Source organism: Gymnogyps californianus, chromosome 3 (genome assembly GCF_018139145.2).
Source record: "Gymnogyps californianus isolate 813 chromosome 3, ASM1813914v2, whole genome shotgun sequence".
NCBI classification, from domain to species: domain Eukaryota; kingdom Metazoa; phylum Chordata; class Aves; order Accipitriformes; family Cathartidae; genus Gymnogyps; species Gymnogyps californianus.
The window spans coordinates 54,220,416-54,237,640 of record NC_059473.1 but is presented as its reverse complement, the minus strand read 5'-3'; the positions used below and the strand labels follow the sequence as shown (position 1 = coordinate 54,237,640).

The following is a 17,225-nucleotide window of genomic DNA, read 5'->3' as shown; positions in this document are numbered from 1 at the left end:
ACACAACAACTCAAAAATAAGACATCTGGGAGATGTCACACTTAAAATAGTTGGACAGAGCCCACAGAACTAAATGAAGAGGAAAATATTTCTGTCAGCCAGCTCCTGTAAGAGAAACAAAGGTGACATCCAAGTCCACAAAGTTGCTGTCTCACCCATTGCTTGGGTACATACTGTGTCTGGTAGGGAGGGGTAGACAGTAGCAGGTACCACAGCTGGAATTTACCAGACCACAAATGAGTGAAACACAGTACCTTCTGGCAAAAAAAATTATTTGTCCTGCTCTACCCGGACCTATCTTTAAACTCTGGGACAGCTGATCTTATTTGGAGTGCAACAAATTAAGGAAAGCACAAAGGAGTTCACCGAGCAGAACTAAATAGTCTCTGGCAAGGATGCAGCAGAGCTCCAGTTGGAAAAGGATGTGCTCTACAGCCCTACCTTCAAAACCTTAGCAAACAAATGCTTCATTAAATACCAGTCACTTGTATTAGGCTTTATACATACTAAAACCCTGGTGCTGAGCCCCACTGGTACCTCAGACACCAAAAGTCTGTGAGACACAAGGTTTGTCCTCTCCTGAAACACTAGAAAATTTACAGGCTGTACTGTAGTTCCTGTCCCAATACGAGCTGTAGCTATCAATATATCATGTATTACCAGCGTTATTCCTGGCTATTGGTAAGACTAATCCAGATAACTCCATTTATGTCTCACAGTATGCATGTTGTATGCTTCAGCAAAACAGCCAAAGAAGTCTCCATCACCAAATCCAGCAACATTCCCCCTGCCCAACATCTGGTTTAATTAGTTGAGATGAAACATCTCTTTACCTTCCAGGGGCATCTCCCTTTTCGTCAAACCAAACTTCTTCTCCAGAAACACCGATGAACGTGGATTTGAGGAGGAACTCCAAGAGCTTGCTGCCATCAATTGGCTTCATAGCATCACACAGCCCAACATGTCCAGGGCAAAGGGAATGATGCATATTTTGTAGCCCATGAGCCATAGCATATATAGCATTGATGACAAATCCCATTTTACTGTCCTGCACATAATTTTCTTCTAGACTTTCGTTACCTAAAATAGTAAGAAAAAAGTGTTGTTATAAACAAAAATGAAATAACATGAAAATATGAAAAAGCAATGAGATATAAAAAGGGATTTTCTTATTTCTCTTACAAAGCTTTAGAAGCATAAACAAGGTGCCAGACAGGGATTTTAATTAAATAAAAAAATCAAAACACTTTTTTTCCCCCAGAAATCTTTAATTCATTGAAAGTGAAATGCCTCATGAGAAAGCACCAGTTTAATCAAATTGTCAGCTTTAATTTGTTCTTTTTGGAATTTTTCCTTGTCATTCCACAATGTTATTTATGCTAAGAGGGGTTAAACAGCCCAGCATCAGAATGATACATTTCAGCTAGAACAATTTTTAAAAGCAATTTGCCTGTAAATTTGACTTTTTGTCACATTTGAAGATTTTTTTTTTGAAATCTCATGTTTTTGAGGGCCAAGATAGCAATGTCCCTTTCAATGTTAATAAGCAAACAACCTAAATTAACATCACTTCTCAAGTTATCAGAAATAATCATTTTAGCTAAAAGTAGTAGTAGATATGCCAATTTGGGATTCCTACAGAAAGTCAAACGAAGTTCGTAACACTAAAAGACTTTGTATTTAACTGCAGCATGAGCAGACATTGAAGTCTCTGTCCGTTGATCAGAAAGAAGGTGGCAGTGAAGGTTTTCCCCACACATAGGTTTTAGCTCTGATCAGCTGATGTGCAGGCATCGCCAGAGGGTGCCATTTGTGGTTGCATTTCACATCAGACCCTGCCGGGTCCTGGGCCGTTCCCTCGCTTCCCGTCACGAGATGCTGAACGCTGTCAGCGCGGACCCTGAGTCACGGCGGACCTGTGCTGCAGGGGTCCCGAGGGAGCTGGAAGTAAGAAACCTCCCTGTTTTGTTTCCTTCGCCCTGAGTCATTCTATTGCAATGCGCTCCAAACTGCAAGATGCTTTTATCTGTAGACCTCCCACGTTACTCAGTGTTTAACAGGCGTTTGCAATCCAGTCTCTGTTACTTTGTCTAAGTAAGTAACACCTTGTCTATGCTAGGGAAGTAGGATGTGTGAGAGACAAGGTGTTAACTGACACTTCTCAAATCCAGGTTGGAGAAGATAGTTCTCATTTTAATATGAAGAAAAGAGGAAAATCTACAAGTTCACTGAAGTTTTCAAGTTAAAAAATAGTTCCTTCCCCTAATGTAGATACGACATGGCTTTCAAATCAAATCATGAAGACCATCCTTACATTTATCCTTGGAAAAGGCTCTGATTTGGTAGGTCTTCTCAGCTCGTTTGCCCAACAACACCGAAATGTCAACTGGGGATTCATTAGGATAGCAGAAATCCCAAAGGCAGGTATGTCTAGGTTTCTTTCTCTGGGTCTTCCTCGCACAGGATGTTCCTTGCAACTGGGCAAGAAAGTCTTGCTTCAGTAACTGTTTTCTAGATGAGCTGAACATAGCAAAGAGCTGACGGTGAATTAAAAAAGCCTCATGAAAATAGCATAATCTGACTGAATGAGTTCATGTGCTCCTCTCACTGCCATACATTCACTACCAGCACCACCAAGCAAGGAGCAGCTGGAGAAATATTTCCCAGAGGCAACATATCTGCCACTTTCTTTGCAGGAGAAGGTTCATAGCTCCCATTCGAATCACATGAAACCAACGCTGTTCCGATCCATGTTCAGAAACAGAAAGAATAGAAACCTTATATGTAAGCTGACAGAATATTTACCCAGGGAAGCAGAGTATGCCACTACATGTACCCTCACTTATGTACTGCATATAGTACTTATGACATGGTCTAGACATCTGTTGCCCGAATATGTTAATGTGCAGTCTGTATATGCTATCTCTAGGTGTGTTTTATCTGCAGATTAGTCCCTTAGGATTAACACACTGTGAATTTACCACTGATTCTGCTTTCTTGTAGATAGAAGATGAATGTGTTCTCCATCCCTATGTGAAAGAGAGGTGGAAAGCCCCTGAGCTCGGCACGGCAGTCCTCTCTTTCTTGTGACACTTATAGGCAGCAAGTCGCGGAAGAGATCACAAAATGACTGATAGTGCAGAGCACTCACTATTAACTGTTTTCTACCTGAGAGTTTATCTCAGATACCTCCTTAATTTCTCAATTAGTTAAAAAAAGAAGGAACGTAAACATCAGTGACACTTGCAGGAGATAATGATAGCATCCATATGCGTTTCCTGAGGCAAGCATTCATGTGGCTGCCAGAGGTAGAAAACTAAATGTAACAAACAGAACTTGCCAATGTTTAAAAAAGAGGCCGTCTCCCTCAAGTATGTGTTAACTCAGCAAAGCATGCATTTGGTTTCTCATATTTCAATATAACATGCATACCTCCAAAGAGAATAAATATTTGATCGTGGGAGGATTTACTTTTGACTAATTAGGAGTGAACATCTAGCTTACATTAAGGCTCCAAGCATATAGTCCCACACTGCAGAGGTGACTGCCTTAACATCACCTATAGAAATAATTGTACTGTAGTGGAAAGCGACATGTGAAGCATCATATGGTAATGAATTGTCTACAAATCAGTAATATAAACATCTCTATGTGTAAATAAGATACTTTCCAGTAAATCCAGGGTGAGAAGTCATGCTTTACCTAAACTTAACTTCCTGCAGTCAAAATCCATTTTATTTCATTTTCATCATTGTAAGTTATTGATATACTTATGCATTTGAGCTTGTAAAAATTCACTTACGACAATCAGTAAGAAATGTGGGGGGTTTTTAAAATAAATGAAATCATGTAATTATGTTCAGCCAGAGACAAAACAGAAGCAAACAACGTTCAATTAAGTTTTCATAGGATAACTTTTCAATAAATGCAAGAACTATATTATGTTTGTTATGGGGCTTCTCTGTAAACTTGTATTTTTCCTCAGTAGGTCTTTGAAACGTAACAAAGGGCAAAGCAGAACTCTGGGCTGTGAAACTTTTATTGTTTCTTCCTCTCTCATCCTTTGGAAAAAATACCATTGATCTACAAAGACTAATTTGAACGCTAGGGTTTATTAACATTAAAAATAGAAAAGTATTTTGTTAGCTTTCTTTTTTTTTTTTTATTTTAGGGACCTTAGCTTTCACTAAGCAAAGAAAAATTGTAAGCCATGTGAGTACTGGATTAATTGAAGTCACTCAAATTAGGCCGTTACTTTTTTGAATGACCTTGAAGAATTCAGGTGTCCTAAATTTCATACTTACTTATTTTTGTGTTGGATGCAATGCAAATCTTCCTTTAATAATTTCATTTTAACAGTTCCTCAATAGTCTGGGTCATTTTTTCTTATCACAGTTTTGGTTTTAGTTTTTGTTTCTGTCAGTCAATCTTAAAGCTGAAAAAGGAGGAGGATATATACACACATATACTACTAAAACAAAAACAAACAAACAAAAAAAACCCCAGACACCACACCCTGACTGCACACAACTGAAAAATGCTCCCAACACTGCTAAAAGTAATACCTAAGTAGAGGGGGAAGGAAGAGAGGACAGACCAAAATTTCATGACACTCACTGGGAGTCTTTCCTTTTACCATAATGTGCCTCACATGTAACTAATATTAGCTTCAGCTAGGTACTTAGAAGGACCTGAATGTAAAGCAACCATGAATTTAGTCTAGTGCCTTTGCTGTGAAGTCGGTGTGGGGCTAACAATGTTCTCAAAAGCAGAGTGGGTACTCGTGCAAATCCCACTTGACAAACTGAAATTAAGAAAAACTATACTATCAGAATTATGGCTAAAAATGAGTTAAATTTCATGTATAAAGTAAAGATAGGAAAAGCCTATCTTAATATTCAATAAGAAATTAAGCACAAAGGATTACTCATTTGCAGTCCTCAGAAAGGCTAGGGCAGGAAGGAATTTGGAATGGACAGAAATGTAAAAACATTTTGGTTGGGGAATCTGATCAATACCTAGCCAGTTGGTAAATTTTGAACAAACACACACATTTGATAAAGAACACAGTCTGTTCACAGATGACTCTTGATTAGAATAAAAAGCCAAAATCTGTTGAATAAAATTGTTATAAATGATAATGTTTCACCTGGAATAGGCAAATAGTTTTATGGTTTGTTACTAACTGTCACCTGCTGAGTATTCAAGGTCACACAGAAAGAGATTTTGTTGTCTTGGTCCAGTTAGCAACTATTATGAGAGCTATAATCTTTTCTGGTGGTCCTGACAGAGGTCTGAAGGTCTTAGAAATTGTATATACTGCCTTCTTGATTTGTAGCGGTCCTTCCCATGATTGATGTGCTTCATGGGTAGGCCATATTAGGTTTTAGCTTTGTTGCAAGTTACAACATGGTGATGGCTACATTCAATATGAGTGCTCATTTAAGCAAAAAAAAAATTATTCTGGAAGCATAACTGGGGCTAAACTTCACTGGGAAGATGAAATAAAAGAAATCTCCCATACTTCGGCTGCATGTGTAACAACTTTGCACAAAGCCGTGCCGAAGAGTAAAGAGGGCTCCCCCCACAAAATGCCAGGTGGCAGAGCAGCGGTTACACCATCAACTGGTAGAGCAGTACCCAGGCTTGCAGCAAATGTCCATATGCTTTGGAGAAATCGTGGAGGCAGGTTTCTTATGCTCTCCTTCAGTCCCAACATACACCGCCTTAACCACAGGGCGGTCAAACACTGGAACAGGCTTCCTAGAGACGTGGTCGATGCCCCAAGCCTGTCAGTGTTTAAGAGGCATTTGGACAATGCCCTTAATAACACGCTTTAACTTTTGGTCAGCCCTAAAGTGGTCAGGCAGTTGAACTAGATGGTCGTTGTAAGTCCCTTCCAAATGAACTGAATTAAAAAAAAACCCAACAAAACAAAAGAACCCCCAAGAACTCTGAGAAAATGTGCCCATCTGGCTCTGTATGAGTTTGTGCAGAGATGTGCTAGTGACATAGCATGTCCTTGGAAAACAATGGAAGTCCCATATCCTGCAGTGTCTCACGTTAGAAAACACCTAACAAATATTGACCACAACAAACTTGTGTCATAGGATCTTGCAAGAAGCAGGGCAGAAGGCTAACATGCTGAACTGATCAGTCATTTCAAATCTGGGTCCCTAAAGGTAAGAGCTGAAGATTATTTTGGCAACTAAGTGACACATGAAAGGTGATGAACAGACTTAGCTTACTGTGATTTTAGTGGAATTTTAGGATATTTGGCTTCTCAGAAAAATTAGAGCACTTTTATTTGGATGCTTAACTATCTAACTATGGTTTTATCTTTGGACACAGGAGAGAAAATGCAATCAATTCTACATTACTGTTTTGTCACCAATTCCTTGAAATGATTTTTTTTTCATTTTATTTAGTAATGGCTAATCCTCTGAATAACCATGCCAAACTAAGATTCTATGAAATAATTTTTGCAAAGGGTTTCATTTGTTTAAACTAATTTGCCATTATTGGTTCAGATATTTTACAGATATTGCCAGTTCACTCCCTCTTACATTGTATTTATAACATCTCTTACATTATCTAACAGCAAAGATAACAACAAAATTATTTAACAAATTTTACTTTAAGGCACTGCAAAATGAATAACACAGATTATAATGTCTCTAAATGTAGTTAGTATAATGATGGTGTGTTCAAAACCTGTGCACTAACTGGCTTTTTCTCTTCATATCACCTTAATAACAAGTGCATTCTGTTCATTAATATTGTATGGCTGAATGAAATCCTCACCTCTTGATGGTATAAAGAGGACTTTTGCTCACACCACTGTGCTTAGTACGTCCAAATGTAAGTCACAGGCAACAAGTCAGATATTAGTCAAAAAGTCAGTTATTCTATATGAAAATGTCCAAACACCCATCTCTTTCAGCCCACAATCAAATATACAGCTATAAGAATTTCTGAAGTTGTGTTTTCAGAAGTAACTGCCTGTTTTCCAGGCAATTCCAGCTGTAGCTGACTGCCTAGGAGGGAAAGGCCAGGAAATGCTACCTGGTGACCAGAACAAGCAATTGTGGATCAGGGCTGCAGGCTTCACTTGTCGTGGGCTGTCTCAATGACCTTGCTGTCTCTATGTGGAAGCTAATGTGACCGCAAAAAATTTGTGGAAAAATGATTTAATTTTTCTGTGTTTTACCAAGCCAAAAGAGGGTCAGAAAAAAAGAGGGTTTGTTTCAATCTCAATTAAAAAACGATTTGTAGTTTTCATGAGGCAGAATGATAGGCTGAAAAATTTGTCACAGACCGTAATAAACGCTTCATTCAACCTACAACAAATAATCCCATCAGGGTAAATTATTGTTTCTTGTGTGGCTTCTGCTCCCAGAAAACCAGTTATTCTACTGTTTTCAAACAAAAGTGGACCATATGTGTAGTGGTTACGCCTTCCCTTCCTACTTTGATGTCTGCATCTTTGCAGCAGGAAGGTAAGTTCAAGAGGCAGCTAAATACAGTGAAAGAGAGGAGAGAGAGGACATACAGGGTGGATAGTAGAAGAGCTATCAAAAAGACACAAGATAAAACAGGTAACTCAATTCCCATTGTATGTGAACTATTTGTTTGACCAGATGAAGCTCCACTACTTGTCAGGTAAGGGTGAGGAAGGATGTATTATTTAAGAAAAGGGATCTTTCCTTAACTGCCTCCTGAGCATCATGTCACCAGTCTATAGAAAATAATGCAGCACTCTCTATAGAATTGCAAGTTGCTCTGCCCTTTGGCAAGAAGAGAGGAAGCAGAGCTTTCACTGGGGCAGCTAAAAGGAAGAAATATCTTACAATATGCGGGTTCTACACCAGATTTCAAAACACGCTGATAAACATTTGACATCTTACAGTACTCATAAAGCAATAAATGGAGTTCACAGGGTTGCAGACTTCATTTTCAGGATGTCATTAAATCAGAAAGGTTTCACTTCCATTCTTCAAATGGTTTTTATTTCCCCAAGCAAAGAGATTCAATTCCCACAATTATATTTGATGTATTTTTCCCTGAAAAGCTAGGATACAATTACAGTTACCAGTTGAGATGATACCCTGCTATTTTCTTTCTGAGCACGGGGAAATCTATGGGTCTCCCAGATACTACTGCTTTGTTACATCTAGTGAATGTTGCTTTTTAATTGGGATTAGTGTACTTCTATTCTTGTATGAGAGATGTGAAAGCCATTCAAAAGCTGGGCATTCAGCAGAAGTTCCTCAAAAATTTGCACTGGAATTCTCTATCTAAGGCATTAACAGGATGCTGATTGCAGCAATATTTGTATGCAGTGGGTTATTTATTTTCACTAGCAAAGTTGGTCAAATAGCTAATGAACCTTCTTCTCCTGGAATAAAGTTGATATTGAATTTAAAAGGGTTTGTTGGTTTTTTTACTTATTTTTACCAACATATCTTTCACAGATGTCAACTCAATGGCTAAAGGAAACCAAAACATGAATTCAGCCATCAAGGCACAGGTTCTCCTTCATTTCAGACGAAACCTAAACTTTAGAAGATCAGTCCCCTTTTTAGATATACTATACACCACCAGTGTCTTCAGTTTCCTTGTCTGTTTTTGTGAGGATGCCACATTACTCTTCAGTGTTCAAAAAGAAGTGTCTTCCTTTTGTCTCTCCCTGTGTGTCAGAAGCAGTGAGGAAAGATTTTAATTAAATTTCCTTTCTTGGTTCTCCATATCATGTTATGTAAGCACATTAGGGCTTTAAGAGCTTAGTGTCAAAGACTCTGGAATGAGGCTGGCATACACAAATACAACAGTGCCACAGCAAAGCTGAAATATTATGAGGAGAAATGACTGTGCAAGCTGCTGACTCACTCATTAACCAGATGCAGGGGGAGTCTCAGAGTCGCTAGGCACTGGGCAGGAGAAAGGGGACTGAGCAGTGCTGCCAGCCCTATGCCAAGCCTGAACTCACAGGTCCAGCCCATCCACCACACGACTTGGGAGCAAAACAAAAGGAAACCGATCTCTGACTGTTCCTGTATTTCCCAGTCTGCAAACTTTGCTTAGCAGACACAAGAGTCTGAAGCTTGCCTCCCCTCCTTGCGCTTTCTGCCTCTCCCCATGGGCATTCAGACTCTCACACAACTATATGACTCCGGGAAAAGCAGATTTAAGATGTAAACACCAAGTGACAATGCACATAACTCATGCTCATACTGTGGGAGATGACAAAGCTGTGTTCGAATGTGCCTGTGCCCAAGAGAGCAGAGAGCACTTTCCTCTTACGTCTCCTTTCTAGTGACCCAAGGGAGATACGCAGGGGGTGAGAAGACTGTCATTTCCCAAAGGCTGGCTGCAGCTTCAAGTGAATGTAAATTTTGGGCATGCCTGCTGTCGTCTGTACGTGACAGTGCTGGGGCAAGCAGGCAGAGCATGTCTGGGTGAGATGATATACATTCACGAACGCTCCCAGCTGATGTGCAATGCTGCAGCCCCTCTCTGCCTTTGGAAGAGGCTAGAGGGAAGCTGGAGGCCTTTGCAGCAGCTGGCAGCATGGCTTTGCCAGGACTGTGTCGCTGGAGAGGGAGGCAGGTGAGTGCAAAACAGGCCTGTGGTGGAGAAAAAGTTCCTTTTCCCCTTCTCCATGCATCTGCATCGCCTGCATTGTCTCTTGTATTGGCGAGCAGTAAAAGAAAGGACCCAAAAGAAAATATAATGCATCACCTAAGGGCCATGCTAACAACAGCACAGCTTTCTGCATGCCAGCCATCCCAGGAGAGGGCTGTCTCTTCCTTCACTGGGCTGCCCCTGGCAAGGTGTAGCTCTGTACCATCACAGGTTTGCAATCTACACAGATTGTCCCCATGCATTTATAATTCCTATCAGTGAGAGCCGAAAGAAACTGATCACAGAGTTGAAAAGTTGCAAGGATACGTGTCCACAGAAAGTATTTATAGCAACAGGAAAAAGAGCAGGAAACTGGATAACAAGCAGAGAACTTCCTCTACAAGTTAATGTATATGGCATAGGCTGTTAAATGCAGGTCTGGAGAGATCCACTTATAGCAGATGGCTTGACAGAAGCTCAGTAGCCTAACAAAGCTTCTGTAGGGGATGACAGTATGGCCTGAAGCCTCTGTGTTTCTTCCTACTGGGCTAAAATTCTTCATAAGGAATTTTACTTAAGAAAAAACCCAGGGTTTATGGCCCTATGAGGATGATTTGCTGAGATTCTTTCTCCTCTAAACAAGCCTGCAAGCTGGTATTTGAAACTTCTTCTGTACATATCCACTGCTATAAGCTGTTAAAGGCTTGGCAGGAAATTTTAGCATTGCTTCTTTTTGTTCCTAGCTTCTAGTGGAATGATCATGATGAAATAGCTCTGCAGTGAAGACTGTTTTTTAATGAAATAGAAACTGAAGGATATACAGAGTATAGCTCACTGCAGGGTAAAAAACCCAGCCCCCTTCAAAACAAAAAGAAAGATCCTCACCTGTGATATTTGTATGTGTTCTTGCAATGCGATCAGCTTGAGAAACACAATTCACAGAATGTCCAACAGTGAAACAACATAACCAAAAATTGACAAGGTTAAGTTTTAAGGCTACTGATTACCTCATTTTGGCTATTATCTTAATTCTTGTCCTTTGGAATTAATAGACTGGAAAACAACAGAGGAAAATAACTGTCCCTATTTGAGATAAATCCATTTCTGTATCTTGGACTCCCAGGCAAACACAGTTCAGTATCAGTTCAAATGGTTTGAAAAGAAACATGACTTTGTATTTATGTGCCATCCTTTTCATGGCTGCATTCATGCTCCAAACTGGGACTATACTTACAACTGCCATAATGCACATAAAATTATGAACATTCATTATTACGCACATTCTAATGAAGATGTTTGGAATTAAATCCATCATGAAGCGAGCAAGCTGTAAAGATATTTAACCTACTTGATAATCATAAAAAAAATCAATATTTGGCCCTTCTAGCTTATGGAAATTCATCCCCAAATAAAATACTGTGATCACCTATTGGAAGACTCATGTAACTCACCAGGAATCTGGCATGGAATGGCAGTGGCTTATTAGAACCTACGATCAAATACCCAAACGTAATATTCAAGGCTTAAAACTAGAAATCGATAAAACTCTGCTCGTGATTCTGAACTTGGGGAATCCATCAAGTCAGAAGCAGTTTAGGCTTAAAAAAAATCTACTCTAATTCAAATAGTTAGGACATAACATTAAATGACATGTTCTTTCTAGAAACAGGCAACATCATAGAAGATGATCTGAAGTGATTCCAGTGCCTTTCTTAGAGACAGAGAATAATTATTATGAGAGCTTGACAAATAATTATTTTGATTAATTTGTTTTTCTTAAAAGCTGGACTGTGTACAAACTGCCTGCAAAATGACCACAACATGTTCTATTATTTATTTGAAATTATTATTTAACTTCTGCAGCGAGACATTATTTCTCAGCTCCTATTTTAATTAGAAATGAATATTTCATCTTATAAACAGGAATAAAATATGCCAGCTGATTTTTCTTTTGTTCCTTGATTGAATGGTTTGTACATGTAATCAGCAAAGACACTGATTTCAAATCCTGACATAGCATTTGAAATCCATCTTATTATTTCATTAGCTGAATAAAATTTAATGCTGACAAAGGCATTTGAATGGTCAAGCTCAGCCTTTGCATTTAAAGGACATAGGCAATAGCACTGTTATTTTAATGGAAGATTCACAAACAGGGTGAATGGAAAGGAGGGCTTTTGCCCTGTCTGATCCTGGTCAGAGGCCATACTCTGATCTGGCATCATGACTGATCCCCCAGTCCCAATTTATTCTTCAATTTTAATTCTTTCTTTTTCAAAATTATTTTCTCTTCTTTTCTTCTGTCCCCTTTCTTGGGAATATGACAACAGGGAATTCAATTTGCTACTCTTACTGTGTGTCCTATAGCTTCTTCTGTCACTCCCAGTCCAACAATAAAGTATCTCTGAGCCTCTCTCTCAGACTTTGCAGGGTCCCACAAGTGCCCATGCTCCCAAAGCCTCAGGCATCATTTTAATGCGAATGATTATTATCGCAGAGACCTTGGATGCACCTGCTTCTCTTGCTTTCTTTACAGCCTTCCTCTAGTGCCATCCTGGATCCTGACCCAGTCTCTCCAAGGACAGGATTCCACAGAGCCCATTTTCTACATGACCTGAACTCCTGTGGAGAAACGATTAAAAAGAAAGAAAACCCAGCCTTCAGTCTTACCCTCTCCCTCGGGTTACTATGTAACCTTGCTGCCTTATTCGCACACTCCATTAAAGACATATTTAGAACTACTGTTCTTAACAGATCTGTTATTTGGAACAAGTCTAGCAGATAATAAGTTGCTGCTACTCTTATGTGAGACAAGAATGAACACACTTAAAATCGAATTTATTTACAAATTTAAAGAAATGTTTGCAGATTTTTACATTATTTGGCTCATTTTAATCATGCTTTTCACTCTTAATAAAAAAAAAAAGTTGAGTCAGATATACTCTTACAGATATCCTATTATAACACACAATGATGGAAAAATGAAAAGCACAGGAAATAGGACTGATTAAATTTCAAGTGTCATGCTTTTCATATGAAGCCTGAGACTTTATCTGAAAGAAAGAGACAGAACTCAGTAATTGTGCTGCAGCTTTCAGAACATTAACCACCTTAGATACTTAAATTAGGAACCTGAATACATATTCAGGCACCTAATTAATTGACTTGATTAATACCCGAACTTCTCTAGTTGCTGTGACTTCCAGGGGAATTATGGGAGATCAGTACCCTTAAAAATCAGGCCAATTTATCTAGGTTTCAGAGCATGCACTTCAGGAGCCTAATTTTGGGCACCTTCATCAGAAAATGCTGGTTCAGAGTTGAAAATGAGCAACCTTCATATTAACCACACAATGCATTGCCACTGAACGGGGCAAAGAAGTCAACAGAAATCTAGTCTCAGTATATGTTAAATATTTGACACCAGTACAACACCCAAAACTATTAGTCAGGGTCTTTAGATCAGAGTGGAAAAATATGATGAAAATAATAAAATACACATATTCATTAACCCATCCTGTCTGGAGATCTGTGCTCCTATCTGGCATGGAGACAGCAAATGGAACAAATCAAATAAATAGCTCTTTTCTGTCCATTGATCTAGACCTGTAAACATCTAAGTACTAGCCCATGGTTGTCTGTGTATGGGCATGAGATCCTGAGGACTTCAAAGGTATGAGTCAATATCTCATGTTAATGTCAGAGCAAGTACTCACTCCCCTCATGATAGGATACCAGCCATGGCTGGCAGGCACAGACTAGCTGGCCTAACTGGTCTTCTCCTGTTTTAAATTCCAGTGGTTCTGTATGAGTCTGAAGAACAGTCAGGAAAGATATCTAATATTTGTCATGCTTTAAAACGCTATTGATTTAAGATGGGTTTCAGAATTCTTGCATGACAGTGTACCACCCATCAGCCAGTACTATTGGTTTTCTTTTTCTGTTATTATTATTCTAAAAGAACAAACCGCTTCTTCCTCACTTCTGTTCTTAATGTTAAGGTGGTATTAAGAACACCAGCATTAGCGGCCCAAGTATAAATCAATATGAACAGCAATGTGTCTCAGTTCTGCAGAAATATAGTTTCCTCCAAATTTCTGCTTTGCCAAGTTTACTGTTGGTTTTGTGTTGTTTGGTTTTGTTAAATAGACCATATCCTTACACAAGAAACCTTCTGTCTGAAGGGCTGGAACCACATGGTTGCATGCCGATGGGGTGGATTTCACATGTGCAGTTTCAGTAATTGCTGCGCGCCCAGACTAGGAGGCAGCCCTGCAGCCGCGCAGTTGCTCTCCGAGACTCCCCTTGCTTCCCAGGATCAAAGGGAGCTGCTGCAGCTGCTCTGGAGCCGAGGAGCAAAGTGGCCTCTGCCACCCTAACTAGTGCCTAGTTAGACCATGTTATAATTTAACAGAGCACACTCACAATCTTTAGTTAAATTAAGTGTAGTTTTCAAATGACTGTTAGGAGGATCCAAATATTCCCTTATAACCCTTGCAATATGCAATACATTCATTGCAAATACACAGATCACGAAGATCCACTTTATTTTTCCCTTAGCTGGACATATGCCCAGAGCTGTGTTCAAGTACACTATCACAGAAAAGATTCATTTTAAAGCTAAGCTAAGATTAGAAGCTTCTGAATGACATCTGCATGAGGACAATGCATCGCTGATTAGCAGCAAACTAGAGCTAAGCAAATCAGAAGATAAAATAAGTGGCCCTAATCTTTATTCACACATTAAATTCAACAGAAAAACAGAAGCAGGATTCTTTCAGATCTGAAAGAATTCTAAAAGCATTCATTTTAGCACACCTCCTTTTTTTCTGGGTGTAGCCAAATGTGACAATGCAGAAAAAAAAGGGCTATCCAGCCCAGCCAAACCCAAATTACTGAAGTACTTGAGATCTCACAAGAAAATGGGCCCTTGTGATGTGAATTTTTAGACAAAATAAACCTGGAAAAACAGCCAGAGTAAACTGGCCTTTGCAGAAAGTAGACAGTACACTGCATAGCATGATGTGTAGAGTGCTATTGCTTTGAAGAGAACAGCCCTGATTTTCCATCCCTATAGAGCTGAGCCTTAATCCAGAGCTAAATTAAAGGTTCAAACTTGCAGGTTCCTCCAAAGCTGCTTTCTATTATATGAATCTCAAAAATCTGAGCTGAAGGAAACACTTGGAAATCATCTTGTCTTGCACCTTGTTGTGCTGCAGCGGCCCTCTCTGGCTCAGCCAGCAGCCCAGCCTAGCTGCAGTAGCTGCTTTCATTATTTTTCCCTAGTTCCCTCCACACTAGGAGACTTCTGCGCTCCTCCAGACCTCCCAGTATGAGTGGGAAAACAGAAGTTTATTCTGGCAGCGTTACTCTTCAGAGCACACATCTTCCATCAGATTATTCTCCCTATGGATACCAATACAGCTTATTCTTAGTAGGAAAGTTTGCGGTTTGTATGGTTCAAGTTTTAGTACTCAGGCTCATAATTTATTGTTCTTTATGCCACTGCTTGCCCAAGATCTATTAAGAGGAACCCATTTATTTTAAGAACTTTATTGGTTATTTTTCAGAAAATATCCTTGTGCACAAAGGGTATCTCTGGGCTGCAGCTAGACATGTGTGAGTGTGTGGGTTTGTGCCTATACATGTTAGCTTCTACTGTATCTCCTTGGCACCTGTATTTATGGGGTAATGCTGCCAGTAATGACAACCCATAAAATTGCAAGCTTAGTTTAAAAACTTTCCACCTACAGGTAAATGAGGAAAGGGAAGCTATGATCTAACAAAAGGCCAGGAGGGCTGACAGAAGGCAGTTGGCCTTGTTTTCAGATCAGTTACCTGTGTTATTTCATCCAGTTTAGTTACTGATTTGGCTAAATGCTGATATCTAGGCCAATTGTTCTGATGCGTGACCTGCACAAACAATTGATTTCTAGGAACAAGTCAATTAATTTTAATTGTGTGCTTTTGTCCTCACCACGCTACTGACACAAGTTCAAAGCACCTGTCACAGTCTGAGCAGTCAGGAGTACCCCTGTCGCTCTCCAGGCACAAGAGACAGGAGCCCCGAGGAGGCACAAGGGAGCATGATTCATGTGTCCTGTTCCTTTGCAGCACCATCGGTTTACTCGTGTAATGAAGAAGGCTGAATGTCGCAAGCCTACCCGAGGATTGTTTTAATCCCAGAAGTGGAAACTTTGACTGTTAAAACCCACAATGGAAAATGTAGGTGTAAATATTAGATTCAGAAAACTTTTGTCATATCCTGCTGTAATATGTATGTGTTCTGCAAACTGTCTTCTATGCTGTTTACAAAGGTATATGTATACTGCTTCTTTCCTTTATTTGATGATGATCTCATTTTTTCATGTATCCCAAAAGAAGAAATATATTTATTGTTATTGTATTTTGATTGACAGCCTGGTTTAAAAGTATTTTTGGAAATATAAAATATTAGATAAATGTAGCTGCTTTCTTCCAAACACAGAAATAAGAAGCTAGAAGCAAATGAACAAAAACCTGGCCATAGATAATGCCTTCTCCAAATAATTCATATGATTTATCACAGATAAGCACATTATTAATCTTCCTCTTCTTTAAGCCTTAAAAGCTGTCTATAACCTTGTCTGGGAAATAAAATGAGACTACAGCTCTCCTGTCGTATCTGCTGTAAAAAAACCTTGACTGAAAAGTGCAGCAACCAGAGTTCTTTCAGACAAGTTGTCCCTAATAAGCTTCATTCTAGGTGCCCATGAAATTGAGATCAGTTGTGATCACTACTGCGGGATGAATCCTAGGATCTCCTGCCTCATACCGAGGACAAAGAGGGTGACACAGGACTCAGGTCCTTCTCTACCACAGGGACCTAAGTATATAATGGGAATCCAAAGCAGGGATTAGGGAGGGTGAGTCACAGCATACATAAGGTACAATATATCTTGAAGGAGTCATGGCATGTCAATAGCTTGATTCCTTCTTCAAAAGCTTATGAATGTGTCTCCTATATACCCCACAGGTGATCTACAAGCAGTGACTGACCTGGCAGAGTATGCGTTCAGGCTATTGTCTTATAATTAACTTTTCTGACCTATTGTAGTGAAAGTAGCTCCTACTGTAGGTGCTTCTGCTGATGCAAAGTCTCATGGGACAGGTGCTCCATGGGGGAGCCTTGCAGATGTTGAGATGAAAGGAATGTTCTCAGACAAGCATGTACGAGCACCTCTGACACAGCAGAATGAGCCCTAGTAATGTCTGCTGGATCTAATTAGTCCAACTCACAACATAACCTGAAACACTCTGAAAACCACTCAGATCCACTCTCACTGGAAATGCATTCAGCCTTTCAGCAAAGTGTAGAAAAAAACAAGTACATGTCCTGAAGTGCTTTGTTCGCTGATAGGAGAAAATGAGGGGCCCATGTTATCTTATACAAATTCATCAAAACTAAGATGGGTCTTGAGAAAAAAATCTTTGATTCAGAGAAGCTCTGAACTACATTACTGGTGGACTGGATGTAGTCTGAAAGATGCATTAGCCAAGTACAAAACTGTCTGAGGATGGGAATCAGTGAGCCATCAGTCTTCTGTCTTTCTATCTGGTGC

At 39.6% G+C, this 17,225-nt stretch overlaps 1 protein-coding gene across 1 annotated transcript in view; it reads right to left on the bottom strand.

Annotated features, from left to right (window-relative positions):
* The window catches only part of GRM1 (glutamate metabotropic receptor 1), a 194,657-nt gene that overhangs the window by 44,376 nt on the left and 133,056 nt on the right, over nt 1-17,225 (bottom strand). The window contains 1 exon segment of the mRNA XM_050893928.1: nt 834-1,080. Coding sequence (XP_050749885.1) covers nt 834-1,080 — 247 coding nt within the window.